General features: G+C 36.4%; 2 protein-coding genes across 8 annotated transcripts in view; both read left to right on the forward strand.

Moving 5' to 3' along the window:
• The window catches only part of MME (membrane metalloendopeptidase), a 105660-nt gene that overhangs the window by 77355 nt on the left and 13223 nt on the right, over positions 1 to 15082 (forward strand). For all 7 annotated transcript variants that reach the window (XM_050778238.1, XM_050778235.1, XM_050778236.1 and 4 more), the window contains 4 exons: positions 4497 to 4555; positions 11023 to 11142; positions 12628 to 12761; positions 12867 to 12932. In XM_050778238.1, coding sequence (XP_050634195.1) covers positions 4497 to 4555; positions 11023 to 11142; positions 12628 to 12761; positions 12867 to 12932 — 379 coding nt within the window. The remainder of the gene's footprint in view (positions 1 to 4496; positions 4556 to 11022; positions 11143 to 12627; positions 12762 to 12866; positions 12933 to 15082) is intronic.
• The window catches only part of GMPS (guanine monophosphate synthase), a 792617-nt gene continuing 791651 nt past the window's right edge, over positions 14117 to 15082 (forward strand). The window contains exon 1 of the mRNA XM_050778240.1: positions 14117 to 14120. The gene's annotated coding sequence lies outside the window, so the exon portion shown is untranslated. The remainder of the gene's footprint in view (positions 14121 to 15082) is intronic.

A 15082-nucleotide genomic window follows, 5' to 3' on the forward strand; every position in this document is an offset into this window, starting at 1 on the left:
AACTACACACAAACAACTGGTAACATCTGGGAAAGAAGTAGTAATTTTCCATTACCTTTCATTGAAAGAGAAGTGGCTTCTCCCAGTTTAGTGTCAGAATGAGAGTGCTAGCCTCAGACAGATTCAGGTAAGTCACCGGAGGACTTCAGTTATGTTAACAACCAGTATGCAGCAATAGAAGTTCTTTGGTCCTACTGTGCTTTTGCCTTTGGGTAAAAAGTTACACTTAGGGATCACTGGAAGAGCCTGTGCTGTGGCGTCAGGGGGTAAGGGGAGTAGACCTGAGTCAGAAGTCCTGCTTTGCCTCCTAACCTCTGAACCTAGATTTTTTCCTTTATAATCTGGTGATAATAACTTCACTTTTGTCTTGCATGGTTGTGTTGTACATTGTGTAACGCACCTGGCACATAACTTCGGTGCTTATTAAATAGTAACCAGTGTGACATAGTAGTAAGAAATGATCGTCTTCGTTTTTAAAGAGGATGGGAAGAAAATGGCATTAATCCCTGTAATGAAATTTTCTATATGGTGCAGATCAACAGCTTAGGAGTAGGAGATTTGATTGGAAGCTGAGTAGGTTCCTATTCTTCTTAGTTTAAATATGATTTTCCCAGTTATATAACGTAGTTTGTAAGTGTATTAGGAAAGAGTTTAATAACCATATTGTGCCTCAGTTTCTATACCTGCAAATATATGGATGATTTGAAAGATGAATAAAAGTATATGGAAAAATTCAAAGTCTTGATGAGAGAATATTGATAAATGTAAAGGATTAGAATGATTACTGTGATTACAAGATAAGAATTCTTTCCACCCAGGGGACTGGAGGAAGACACAGAAAAACTATCGTATTGCACTGCTGATTTCAAAGGAGTTGCTTTGAGACTACTAAATGCTGAGAAATTGAACACTGGCAGTAAAGGCTCACTAATAATTTCGTTGTTTTCAGTTTTTAAGTTACACGAGAGTGGGTGAAAAAAAATTTATTCTAGGTGCTTTTGCAATCTAGTGGGCTTATTATAACCAAAAGGCTATAGGATCAGTCTGTTGTCTTCTGCTCTCCTTCCCAGCTATAAAAATGATTTCTTCACACTTTCCTCAGCACTCAGTTTCTTCAGGGCAATAAGAGATAGAAGAGAAACACCTGGTTCCTCTGTCAAGTATATTTCAGTTCTATTCCCCACCCACATTGTTAGCTCAGCTTTGAGGGCCGTACTGCTTCTAGTGGCCCCTCTTTGTTTTACTGCCGAATGCCCCCAAACGAGAATAAGCTTACCTGACAAAATTACATCTCATAAATTAAAAATAAGGTTTCTTCCTTCCTGCTTCCCCACTCTTCACTTTATATCACATACATCCCCACATTCGTACACATACAGACCACCAGAGGAAGGATGAGAAATGGGAGAAGAGAGTGGTTCATCTCTCAAGTCTGATACTTCTCTGCGGAGGCTGTTAGTGTTTGACCTCCACACTTTAAAGATACCTTCAGGTAACCTACACTATTATTTTAGGGCAAGAATCACCACCTTTTCACTCTCTCTTTGTGAATTTTCTCTTCTCTGTACTGCCAGTCAGGGTCACATTTGGGCTGCATTCAAACCAAAAGAATTTAGAGTTTTTGTTACATCACTGTTTAGTTGGCCCTGTTAATTTAACTTTTGTATTAAGATTGAGAGATATTTTGTGATTGATCACAAATATTAGACATTCAGTCTATAGCTGTTATCATCACCTTATTTAAGATGTAATGGTCTAATCACAGTACTTCCAGTTCTGATTATTACCAGGGAAAAAATGTCCTGAGCTTTTGGTAATTCCCCAGACTGGTTTGAGGGCACATCAAGAAAGATCTCAAAGAAGAAAAGGCAAACCCTATAAGCTAGTGCTATGTAAACCCAACACCATAATTCTAATTTTATTTGAATGTTCAGTGGTCATAAATAGCTACCTATTTTCTTTAAGGTATAATTCACAGTGGACATTTTAATAAGCAAAACTATCCCTGCTGGAAATTTGCAAACATAAATCAAAATGCAATCTTAAAGCCCTTAACGTAATGTAAAAGAAGAGCAGAAAAGCACTAAAACAAAAGGTATGACATTTAGTTCTACAAAAGCGATAGACACAAGATGGATAATATATAAACTTCATTCATTCATGTCCCACTGTTGTGATCTATTGTTGTCTGAAAAATTAATTTCATGTATCTTGTTCCTCTCCTCCGTAATAACAATTTAAAAACAATTTGGATTGGCACCTTTTCTGTTTCAGTATTAGGATTTCTGACTAGTCCAGAGCCAAAAAATATGCAACTGTTATTTGTAATTACCTATAAAAGCCCATGTAGAATTCACTGTCACTAAACCAGAAGTTTGCAGTTGAGAAGCTGAACCCTAGAACCCCTGGGACCTAGATAGCTGTTAAATTAACTTCTATAGCAATTAAAATTTTAATAGCTATAAGCTGTTTACGTAAAAAATTTGCTGCCATGTTTGCCATGAAAATGTCGGGGACACATGAGAATTACCTTTTTCCACTCATGCAAGGAACAATGTTTCCCCCTAGGAGTAGTAAGAGCACATTTTCCATTTTGACCTTCTTGCCAGACAGCCTAGAATCATATCTGAACCTGAATTACAGTAACTGTCTGAATATATATAAACATAGTCATAATATATTTCCTAATCATGATTTTTGCTTATTTTCTTTTATAATACTTCACAGTCACATAAATTGCAATCTATTTGTTCTACATAGTTTCTGATCTCTCAATTTTAGTCTAATATCCCTGGGTTTACACATACATGCTTTTCTTGTGAGTCACCACAAATTATGTGGGAAGCAAATAGAGTTTAATTAAAATAAATAAAATTATATTGTTGTAATCATCAACGTGCAAGAAATATTAAAATACTGATGACTCGGCTGTGATGAAATTAAGGAGGGCTGATATTATCAGTCCCCCCCGTCCTGTTTAAAAATGCTTTCTCGATTTAAAACAACAGCAGTAACAAACTAAGGAAGAAACACGTTGATCAATCATTCTTCCCCATCTCCAAGCTTATTTTCTTCCTAAAGAAAAATTCACAGAAATGTTGACTAGATTTTTTTAAAACCCCAAACCCTTTAAATAAAAAAGTCTTAATCAGGTTGTTGTAGACAAAATCCATTCTTTGAATTTATCAGTCAGTTGATATATATTGCCCTCTGCTCCTTATTTTTAAGAGATCAAAATAAAATTCACTTCTGACATCCCAAAATAGTTACTGACATTGTAAGTAAAGTGACATTGTAACTAAAGTCGACTTTGCATAGCTCAACTGGCAGAGCAGGGTTTAGAAACAGTTCTGATGTAACCTCATTGTACTAATTACTGTACACCCCTTCTGTGAGTAGGATAATTGCCATTCTAACAGTTGCCATGAAAGTAGAACAACTGCAGTGAAGCCATTAGATGATGATGTATGACTGCCTTAAATGTATGCATGTGTGCTGACATTTAAGAGGTTATCTGAAGTCAAGCAGTATCCATTTTTCCAATGAGCAAATAACAATACATGTAATAGTCTACTAAGATGAGAAATTTAGTCCTGTTGCACAAAATTTCTTAAGACATGATTATTAATATATAGTCTTCATAACATCTGAACAGAGAGACATGGGAACTTTGGCTCCTATCCTCGTCCCTCAAATTATCATCTGGGAGCCATTTGTTTTCCATTTTCTCATTCAGCCTATAGTTATTTATGCATTTTTCTCATCTCCTCAACTAAACTAGAGTCTCCTGAAGTCAGGAACTGTATTTTATAAAATCTCTAGGTTCCATACAGAGCCTTAGACATAGACTGACAGAGCCTTAGACTGACAGAGAGACCGACAACTCTACTTAAGAATGACCGGGGTTTCGTTTTAAAGTCATACAAAAATGTATCTTTGCTCAATTAGCTGGAATGTTGTATTTTTTGAAGATACTTTTAAAGGGCAATAATCAGAGACATATTACTCTGACACAACTGCTTGAGATATCGTAGTTCCCAAAAAGGTTCTTTGTAAACCAGGAATTAACTATTCTTAATATACTTGAATCTGAAGTTTTAATGACCCACACTTCAGTATTCTGTCAACTGCTCCAGAATGGTTGTCATAGTTACCTAGTATCAGGAACATAAAGCTAAATAAATTTCAGTACAATGTTACCCCATTGCAATTTCTGAAGTGATATATTTGAATAGGTTTTGCAACATCAGAGGCCTCCAAAAAAATCTATGCAAATAAAACAAAAGATTACAGACTTGAATATATGCTGATGTTTTTCAAGAAATAGAAATGCCTTCAAATGAGCTCTCACCTAGTGAACTAATTTTCATTTGTTGATCATGTTTCAAACAGAAAGTTAAGATTCATCTAGGAATAGTAATATTGCTTTAATTGTGTGAGTGAGTTGAATCAGATAATGCGGTACCATTTGTAATGAGTTCTTATGTTTTCTACAGGTGGATAAGTGGAGCAGCTGTAGTCAATGCATTTTACTCTTCAGGAAGAAATCAGATAGGTAAGGTGTATTCTTAAATGATTATTTAATATTTCTGTATTGTTCCCAACCTGTAGCACATTGTATGACCAATTACAGTACTTCTAAACAAGCACAGCTGAGGCTGAGTTATTGATCTTTTGAATACATTTCTTGAAAGTAAATGCATCCGTGTACCTTTTTTCACTATAATGGGAAAATTCAGATTAGTACAAATCATGTTAAGTAGTTGTGTTTCTTTTACAATATTCCTATTTATACTAAAATGGTTTATCTTATTTCTAAATATTTTTATTTTATTTCTAAGTACCTTTTAAAAGTCCCTTGAATATATCTATATAAAGTCATATTGACTTTAGGACTCATTAAGCATTAGCTTCTAAAAATGGTTTAAGGTTTCAAGAGCCAACTTTTCACAGATCTAGTCCTCCTGGCAATTCTGTATGCTGCCTCTGTGAGAGATGATCCTATTCTATGTCATCTCCATTCAGGAAGGCTCCAAGGGCTTTAGAGAGTTGGAATCTCAATTATATTAGATTGAATCATATGAAATTGTATTTACCTAGCCACAATTGATCAAAAAAGAAAAAAATTTCATATATTCACTTATAGTATTGTTACAGACATATACTTAGATTAATACATGAATAAATTATCATATATGATGAATAACTGAATGACATAATATGACAAAAATATTTCCTCTTCCTGGGAAGGCCTGGACATCTTTGAACATACATTGGATCACATATGTCACTTATCACATACATTGGCTCATTTTTTTTTCAAGGGGTTTTTAGCATTAGAAAGGTACTCAACTGATTCAGTACTGCCAGAAATATTCTAAACAAATAGTAGAGCAAGCTTCTGCAGGTGCACTCAGTTCTCCAGGTGCACTCAGTCCTGCCCTTCCTTTCTAAACATAGTCTAGAATTAAGAGAGAAGATAACCTCAGCATTATTCTAAACCATTCTTCTTATATCTCAGAGTCTGTTGTAAGCCTCATTTTTATTGAATTCTATTACCAATTAGATTAGAAATTATAAAAACTCTTACAAGATATTTATCATTGGCTTAAAAAAAACCTTAAAATAAATTGTATATTTTTATGTTAAAGTTTGATTATACCTTTCCCCATTGCTTTCAACTCTAAAAAGAGTTAGGTTAAGAAGTTATCTACATTTTCTTCTAGTATTTTTATGATTTCTATTTTTGGAGTAAAACCTTAATCCATCTGGAATTTACCTTGGTACATGACCTGAAACTGAATTATATAAAGTAACCAGAAAAGATTATTTTGTATAACATATAAACAATAAGTAAGATATATTTACTCAGATTAAAATTACTTAGCTCAAAGTCTAAGCTAATGTTTTCTGGCTAGGGAAATGATTGCCCCAACCCAGACCAGAACCTGCTTAATAATCAACTCATCAGAACCTATGAAGTCAGTCCTTTATAATATATTATTTGAAACCATTCAGATCTTGTTTTAAAATGCCTTTATCTCTAGAGAGTCTTCACTTGAAGCCCTCTTTTTAATATTCAGTAGTTCTGTCAGTGTCTAGTTCATTGGGTCCTGAGCCAAACAGAAGAGTTAACTTTCAATGGAATCCCAAAGTCAAAGCAAGGCAACTTAGACCCCTTAGTGCTGCATTAGAGCAGACTAAGGGATGCAGCTTCATTTCAGTCCAGCCCAGGGAGGACCCTGGATCCTGTTGGACCTGGTGCTGATGCATCCTCAGTAGGACCACTCTGGCATGTTCAGTCCTTCAGCCCTTCTCTAGAGTAGGCTCAGGCATTTATGCCAAGACAGGACCTTGTTTGATTCTGAATTACCCCAAGTCCCTGGAGGTGGCTCAAAATTGGCCCACTTCAGAGATTCCCCTATCAGAGAAGAGCTGAAAATATTTTCATTTTGAGTATAATGTCCTGAAACCAAAGAAGCATACAGAAAAAGGAAAAGGAAGGTAAAAGTGGCCCAATAGTGGTCTATTTCACGAAATAGACAATAATCCTCTGGCAAATCAAAAATTAGCTATAATAACAATTCTGAATTATATAAAAAATATCTTTTCCAAGATCCTTAAAATAAGGATCCAATGGAAATATAAAATAAGAAAACTTGTTAACTTCTTTTCATATGCTTGTCTGCTTCTTGAACAGCAAAGAGGAGAAATCCTTGAAATGTACACCTTTTTTCTTTGACAATTTAAATCTTCTAAGTAGGGATTGTCTTACCTAAAAATAGCTGAAGTGTCAAATCTCCATCTTTTTTCTTGATAGGAATGTGTATGTGGTCTGGGTGCGGTGGCTCACGTCTGTAATCCCAGCACGTTGGGAGGGTAAGGTGGGTGGATCACCTGAGGTCAAGAGTTCGAGACCAGCCTGGCCAACATGGTGAAACCCCATCTCCACTAAAAATACAAAAATTAGCCTACTGTGGTGGTGGTTACCTGTAATCCCAGCTACTCAGAAGGCTGAGGCACGAGAATCGCTTGAACCCAAACGCAGAGGTTGCAATGAGCTGAGATCGCGCCACTGCACTCCAGCCTGGGTGACAAAGCAAAACTGTGTCTCAAAAAAAAAACAAAAAGAAAAGAAAAGAAAAACAAATGTGTATATGAATATAAATACACACATACATACCTATATACGTGTCTTCTTCAACACTGCCTTAATGGATTTGGGATAATGTCCATTATAAAATTAGGATTGGTATAGAATAGCGTGTGCCACCATAAGTGAGTCCCTCCCTCCACACACACACATAGACAGGCAAATACTCCAAATTAGATTGCATACACTTTCTCATGGGATTGGTCATTTTATGTTGTTATGTTAAAAAAAAAAAAAAAAAAGCACTTGTTTTGTTATATAGAGACTTACTCGTATCAATAATTTCTACTTCTTAATTCAGTTTTCACTATTTTGTTAGAACTCACACATGTAGACTACATTCCAAGTTGTATGCATTCCTACATCTTCATATCAACAAAAAAAGTCAATTTCCAAGAAAGAAGGCAAACTAAAAGTGCTTAATCCACTGTTCCTCTTCCTTGCATGTTTACTTCATGGAGCTCTAGAAGGCCCCCATACCATGACATTAGGAAAGCTGCACTTCAATATTTTGTCATATGGTTCTCTGTAAGTTCTAGGTGCTGTTCAGTCATCATATTAAACCTTAAAATCTCAGTCAAGGAAATGATTGAATGTATTCTCCTTTTCCATTAAAATTGCAGAATCTTTTAAATCATTTTTTTTAATTTCTCAAATATATAAGTTCTTTAGTATGTTCAGCCTGTGTCAAATATAAATACTTTGAGATAGTTAAATGTTCTAAATTGCCTTATTTATTCTTAGGAGCTTTATTTTCAGGCTTGAAAATTAAGACAGTTTCCAAACATAATATTACTCCATTTAATATAAAAAGAATGTTTCGGCTATGCATGGTGGCTCATGCCTGTAATCCCAGTACTTTGGAAAGCTGAGGTGAGCTGATTGCTTGAGCTAAGTAGTTGATACCAGCCTGGGCAACACGGTAAAACCCTGTCTCTACCAAAAACTACAAAAAAAATTAACTGAGCATGGTGGTGCACGCCTGTGGTCTCAGCTACTTGAGAGGCTGAGGTGGGAAGATTTCTTGAGCCTGAAAGGTGGAGGTTGCAGTGAGCCAAGGTCACACCACTGCACTTCAGCCTGGGTGACAGAGTAAAACCCTGTCGCAAAAAAAAAAAAAAAAAAAAAAAAAATGTTTAATTAATTTGCACCAAAAACAATTACTCAATTGCTGCCTTAGGCTTTATATGAAATATTCTAAAATTGAATTGCTAGCAGCCTTCAAAAAATAAAGTTGTGTTGGGGAGCCAAAAAAAAAAAAAAAAAAAGGGCAAAGAGGGGAAAGAGGAGACACAGTCTTTGCTTCATGGCCCAATGACTTATTTAATTAACTAACTTGTTGACAATCGTGAACATAAAAAATGCACAACTAAGCAGTTGGTTATAAACAACAGTTGTGACACCTACTAGGTAACAGCAGTAAGGCTAATGGGGAAAATCCTCCTTACAGAGATTTAGCTGACAAAGTAAAAAAGGAGGTCATAATTAGCAAAGTTGAACTGAAGACTAATATTTAATAAGAACCATAAAAGTCTTATCACTTGCCTGAAGGATGGCATATTGGGGCATGATTAAAGCAGCAGGATCTTTATAGTTAATATTTAGTCTTGATAGCACGTTTCATAACAGCATTTTATATAATGGGTGGATTTTAATCAAAGTACATAGTGTGGGAGATAGCATTCACTTTAAGTTAATAAAGTACTGCACATAATTTTTATACTTTAAGCTAAAAATAATTTCATGGCTCCGTTTAGCTCAGGCTGCTACACGTGAGGTATAACTTTCATCAAAATTCTCTAAGGACAAAAGTACTTTTTTGTTGTTGTGTCATTTGAATGTTATGGCAACTTTCCAAATTCTTGTAGAGGTCTGGAGAGCAATTAAATTGCTCAGATACTTTGAAGTCTTCTCTGTAAATATCTAATATTTATCCCTGAAGCCCATGTGAGGTTATATTGTGTTCAGTACACCTGAAAGATAAAGAAATAACATGTGCTACTCTGTGTTAACTAGATCTTAAAAATCTTGAGGTCAGGGCCCTTCTTTTATATTCTTAATGTCCTGCATAGCAATGACCCAGGGCTTTGCATTTAATAGGTGTTGATACTGAAGGTTTTTTTTTTTATTACAGAAAATAATGTTTCAGTTATTCAGTGTATACTAGAGTTTTAAGCCATTAAAGATGGAATTACTAAACTATGAACATTTAATTAATTTAATTTTAATTTCTTTCTAAGGTCAAAGATTAATGACCTCTAAATAACATGACCCAAAATTTTATTAAACAGGGGAAGTGTATTCCAAGGGAAGATAATCTCCATCTTTTGTTAGTATTTAAGACATATTATTAGTATATTTCAGGAATAGTGAAATATATTTCATCAGAGTTTATATTATAAGAGGATACGGGATATGATGGAAGTGGAGAGGGGAGAGGACCCTGGAGCCATAGGCCAGAAAGATGTGTTTAGCTAGCGAGCAATGGTAAGCCTTCCAAAGACTTTTAGCAGGAGAGTGATGATGCCCAGATTTGTCTTTAATCTGGTTGCAGGATAGTTTCAGAGAGCAGATTCGATTTAGAATAGATTACAGTTGGGTGAAACAGAAAGTGGGAGACTGATCAGGAAATTCAGTCATCCCTGAAACAAGGAATGAGAGTATGTGTGGACAGTAACACTGACAGGAGGAGATAAAGATGCTCCTGAAAGCCACCTCCCCCAGCCTCTGCCTAAGCAGACTTGTAAAAGACTGTAAAAGAAAGGAGGCATCTAAGATAAATAGAAACATTTACTTTTGCTGATAGAGACCCTTCAAGTGCCATTAGCAGAAAAAATACAGAGTGAGGGCCTAGAGGGGAAAATGAATTTGATGTTTGACGCATTAAATATAACACGTTTGTGAGATATCTGAATGGAGGAAGTTAGCAAGTTAATGCAGATGTCAGAGTAGACATATTGAAAACTACTGTTCATTTATTAATTTACTAAACTCTTTAGAACACATTAGTAAGTTAAGGTGATCATTCATTTATTTATCATTGATTATTCATTGATTCAACACATTTCCTGAGCACTGTTAATGTTCCAGGTACTATTCTAGTTTTAGGTATTGTTCAATTTTAGGCATTTAGATAATGAACTAGAAAAATGCATGAAATTAAAACATAAACAAATGTATGTACAGACACACAAATCTCTGCTCTCCAAGGGCTAATACTTGAGGACCTGGAGTAGGATTGGGGCAGACAGGAAAAGGAAGGACTGCGATCATAAAGAAATAAATAGAATATGAGGTAGTCATAAGTGCCTTGGTGAAAATAAGGTAAGGTTACGTGATAGAGGTATACTTACAATTGAGGGGCAATGTTTATTTAAGATATTATTGTAGATGGATACAATTTCTTTGATAACATTAAAAATAATACTGGTGTTATTGAGTAACTATTTCTTCCAAGTATTTATAAGGGGGAAAGAACCTTCTGAAAGAAGGTTACTAGTTCCCTTTGCTCCAAACTCCTTAGAGCACAAAACAATCTTAAAAGAGATTGTAAAGTGAATCATGATGATAAATCACAGATTATAGCCCCACTCCAGGGTGAACTCTGTTGTCATCCATAATAAAATGCCTGCATTGGCTTCTATTACAGAAGATTTTTGTATATAACTAAGTGAAACTGACATTGTGAACAGCAGCTTAGCCAGCACAAAGCCAACCCCAAGCCTGCCATCACTTAATAATGCCATGGTGGCATGCACCTGTAGTCCCAGCTACTCAGGAGGCTGAGGAGGGAGGACTGTCTCTAAGAAAATAAAACTTTTTAAAAAATTATGCCACAAATAATCTCTACCTATCTTCTCTCCTTGTAGTCTTCCCAGCCGGCATTCTGCAGCCCCCCTTCTTTAGTGCCCAGCAGTCCAACTCATTGAACTATGGGGGCATCGGCATGGTCATAGGACACGAAATCACCCATGGCTTTGATGACAATGGTAAAGTGCAGTTGACATTTTCCTTTGGCTAAGGCATATGCTCATAAATTTGATTGAAATTTGATTATTATAATTTATTACTACAAAGCTACATTTATTCAAACATGTATCATTTCTCTAATTTTCACCACACTTTCAATTTTCCCTTTAAATTGTTGCTTAAAGAGATCAAAAAAATTCTCATAGTGAGGTGAGCAATGTGTACTTTACACTCTGGCAGAATGAAGTAAATATTCCTATTGGGAAAATACTATGGTGTTTGTCAGCAGCAGTGATAATGCTTGGTCTTAGTTTCCTGATTGTATATGACGTGTCTTGTCATACTCTTAAAAGACAGGCTGCATGTATACGTCTTAAAATCAGATGTAAAATCAGAAAATATTGTCTCTGCAAGTGCTCATAAGACTCTTAAGCTGCTTTGGGTCAGAGACTTTTTTTTATTTTTTTTCATCTTGTACCTACTACCTAGTTCAAGTCTTTGCAAAAAGGCACTTAAATGCCACCCTAAATGGCAAAATCAATTTAGAGTTTCAATCAAAGCTGAATTCCTGAGAGGAATAAAGACATGAAATAGTAAAGAGGTGATAGTTAAATCTATGACAAATTTCGTTCACAAATGGAAAGAAAGTAGAAAGAGAACAATAAAGAGAAAATAATCCCCATTTTAGAGAGCCAGAGAAAGAAAAAGAGGCAGGAAGGTTAGAATTCTTAAAAAGACTTACTAAGTGTCTATTAACTCAAACTATGCAACAGTCTTTACAGGTAGGTTCTAATACTGTTTCTGTTTTCCAAGTGGAAAAAAATAAAAGCACATGAAAGATGTGCCCAAAGATACAAAGATAGGAACTGGTGGAACCAGGAGGTGTGTTCAAGTAGGTTGGCTGCATAGCCCTTTTCTTAATCACTACATCATAGACAAATATGAAAAAGATGGTAATATTAAGTGTCAAAACACGTGATACATATAAATGCAATTGGAGCTCAAAAGGGAGAAACATTGATGTAGTTTATGGTTGGCAGGGAAGCTACAGGAGAAAAAGACTTTTGTGTGTGCTCGAGGTAGAGGCAAACTATGAGCCCACAGTGTCCTATGAAGGGTCCAGGAATATAAAAATGCCAGAATAAAAATGTTGACCATTTAAAAAATCTCAAAATATCAAAGTAAACAGACTTGGGTCAGGTAAAAACCATTCAACAGAACAAGGCATAACTTCAGGAATATTTTGTCTGGCGGCCTCTTCTGAGATATCAAGAGCAAAATGGGTGAAATGTCTGGGTCATTGCTGAGACACATCAGCAAAGAAAGCTCTGGCAGTCCAGGCTTTGCCAACTCTGTGATGAGGAGGGATGACAGTTTCTCTCATTGTCTGCCTAATTTAATGTTCTGTCACACAGCAGTATTTCAGTCCTTGCACTTTGAATTAAAGATATCTTATAATTCTTGTTGCAATGAGTTCCCATTTTACTTAAATAAATATGTTATAGGCAGAAACTTTAACAAAGATGGAGACCTGGTTGACTGGTGGACTCAACAGTCTGCAAGTAACTTTAAAGAGCAATCCCAATGCATGGTGTATCAGTATGGAAACTTTTCCTGGGACCTGGCAGGTGGACAGCACGTATGTCATTAGCATTTTCTTGAAAAGTTTTAGACACGTTCAATCTTAAGTGTATTACTGATGTTTTATTTTAAAACAATCCTAATAAAGTGTCTTTTTTAACAGCTCAATGGAATTAATACACTGGGAGAAAACATTGCTGATAACGGAGGTATTGGTCAAGCATACAGAGTAAGTAAAAAGATTTTCTTTCCATTTTAGTGATTTGGAGTGTTTCTCATATTTAATAATTCATTTACAACCTTTTGCAAAAAAAGAAACTCATATAATATAAGCAATAAAAGATGAATAGAAAATGGAAAAAAATATGAGGAGAAAGAGTTGTGAATATGCTAACCGTAAGGGTCAATACATTGATGTGACAGAGCTGAACACTTAAGTTTGCAAAGAGCCAAGAAGAAAAGAAAACATGGAATATTATATCAACTGAAATGAGCAGATAGCAGGTTCACAAAGGAGGCAACATTTTTCTAAGAAATAATATCTGAAATAATTTTTTTTAGAAGAGATGTCCCATAAGAAGGATTATTTCAGGGTCATTGACCAATATAAGAAACAGGACCTTCAGTTTTGTTGCAGGTGAAGTAGCATTTGGGAACAAAAATCAATGTAAACCACAGGCATATTAAACCATAGTTCACATATAATACAGTAAGGGACTGATGTGATATGGTTCCAGCACATGGCCTTGTAGTCAATCACACTATTATACACAGAAGACTATTATCAGTGGAGCATCGCTTAGAATCCCATTTAGCCTTCCATTCATTCTTGCGTTCAATACATATTCATTGAGGCTTAATAGGTTTGGCACTATTCTAAGAGCTGGAGATAATGCAGTGAATGCTTTATAAAAGGTCATTATTTGAGGATCTGAGCAAGGGTTAAAAAAGAATCTAGTAGATGCCATGTGCATAAGAAAAAGCAGGGAATTTCATAAAAGGGTGGAGGAATGATGGTCTAGGAAGCAACAAAGAGGAATGAGGATGATTTTGAGTGTTTTTCTCAACTATGAAGTAGCCCATATGTAGGAGAACGAGCAGCATCTACTTGAGATGTCACAAGGAACAAGTTGTTCCTAGGCTAGAACTAGGCTTCTCTAAGACAAGGATGGATGGAATGATCCGTGGAGAAAATGAGGATTTAGAATCATTTGTTCATTATAGAAATGTTTGGATTAGAGTGGAGGAGGAGAAGATCGATGGTTGGGTTAGGGAAGGGGAACACCAGAGAAGTGGAGGAAGAGGTGACTGATGGGGCGTGCAATTTGGCAGTGACCAGAGATGATCAGAGTGTGAAGCTTGGAAGATTAAGTCAGCTACAGGTTTCCAAAAGAATAAGTCCAGCCAGTTCCAGGGGCATGGTAGATTGCTGCTGCTTTGAATGCTTAGCAATTTTTTTACTCAATGCCAGACACTTTGCATTTTATCTTTTTTTTTTTGGAGATAGAGTCTCATTCTGTTGCCCAGGCTGGAGTGCAGTGGCATGATCTTGGCTCACTGCAACCTCTGCCTCCTGGGTTCAAGCGATTCTCCTGCCTCAGCCTCCCAAATAATTGGGATTACAGGCGTGTGCCACCATGCCTGGCTAATTTTTGTATTTGTAGTAGAGATGGGATTTTGCCATGTTGGCCAGGCTGGTCTCAAACTCCTGAACATCAAGCGATCCACCTGCCTTGGCCTCCTAAAGAGCTAGGAATACAGGCATGAGCCACTGTGCCTGACAACATTTTACTTCTCTGGGTGCTGGATGTTCTTTTGTTCCTATACATATTCTCTTGCCCAGGCTGGAGTGCAGTGGTAGGATCTCAGCTCGCTGCAAGCTCCGCCTCCCGAGTTTATGCCATTCTCCTGCCTCAGCCTCCCGAGTAGCTGGGACTACAGGCGCCCGCCACCTCGCCCGGCTAGTTTTTTGTATTTTTAGTAGAGACGGGGTTTCACTGTGTTAGCCAGGATGGTCTCGATCTCCTGACCTCATGATCTGCCCGTCTCGGCCTCCCAAAGTGCTGGGATTACAGGCATGAGCCACTGCACCCGGCCTGTTCCTATACATATTCTTGAGCTTTATTCTAGGATACAGTTAAATTCCTGGAAAATGGTTTGATCCTTTTGGGTCTTGCTTTTGCAATATTTGTTGAGATGGGGGCAGTGTTCAGTCTAGGCACATTATTCTCAACTGCTGAGATAAGAATCTACTGTGTGAATCTTGGGGGTTTCCATTCTTGTCCTGTGTAAGTACCATAAATTGTTATCTCCAGTCCTTTTGGGATATTGTTTTCCTAGCATTGAGTATTTTGCTCACACCCATCTTCAGATCAAGAC

Source organism: Macaca thibetana, chromosome 2 (assembly GCF_024542745.1).
Source record: "Macaca thibetana thibetana isolate TM-01 chromosome 2, ASM2454274v1, whole genome shotgun sequence".
NCBI classification, from domain to species: domain Eukaryota; kingdom Metazoa; phylum Chordata; class Mammalia; order Primates; family Cercopithecidae; genus Macaca; species Macaca thibetana.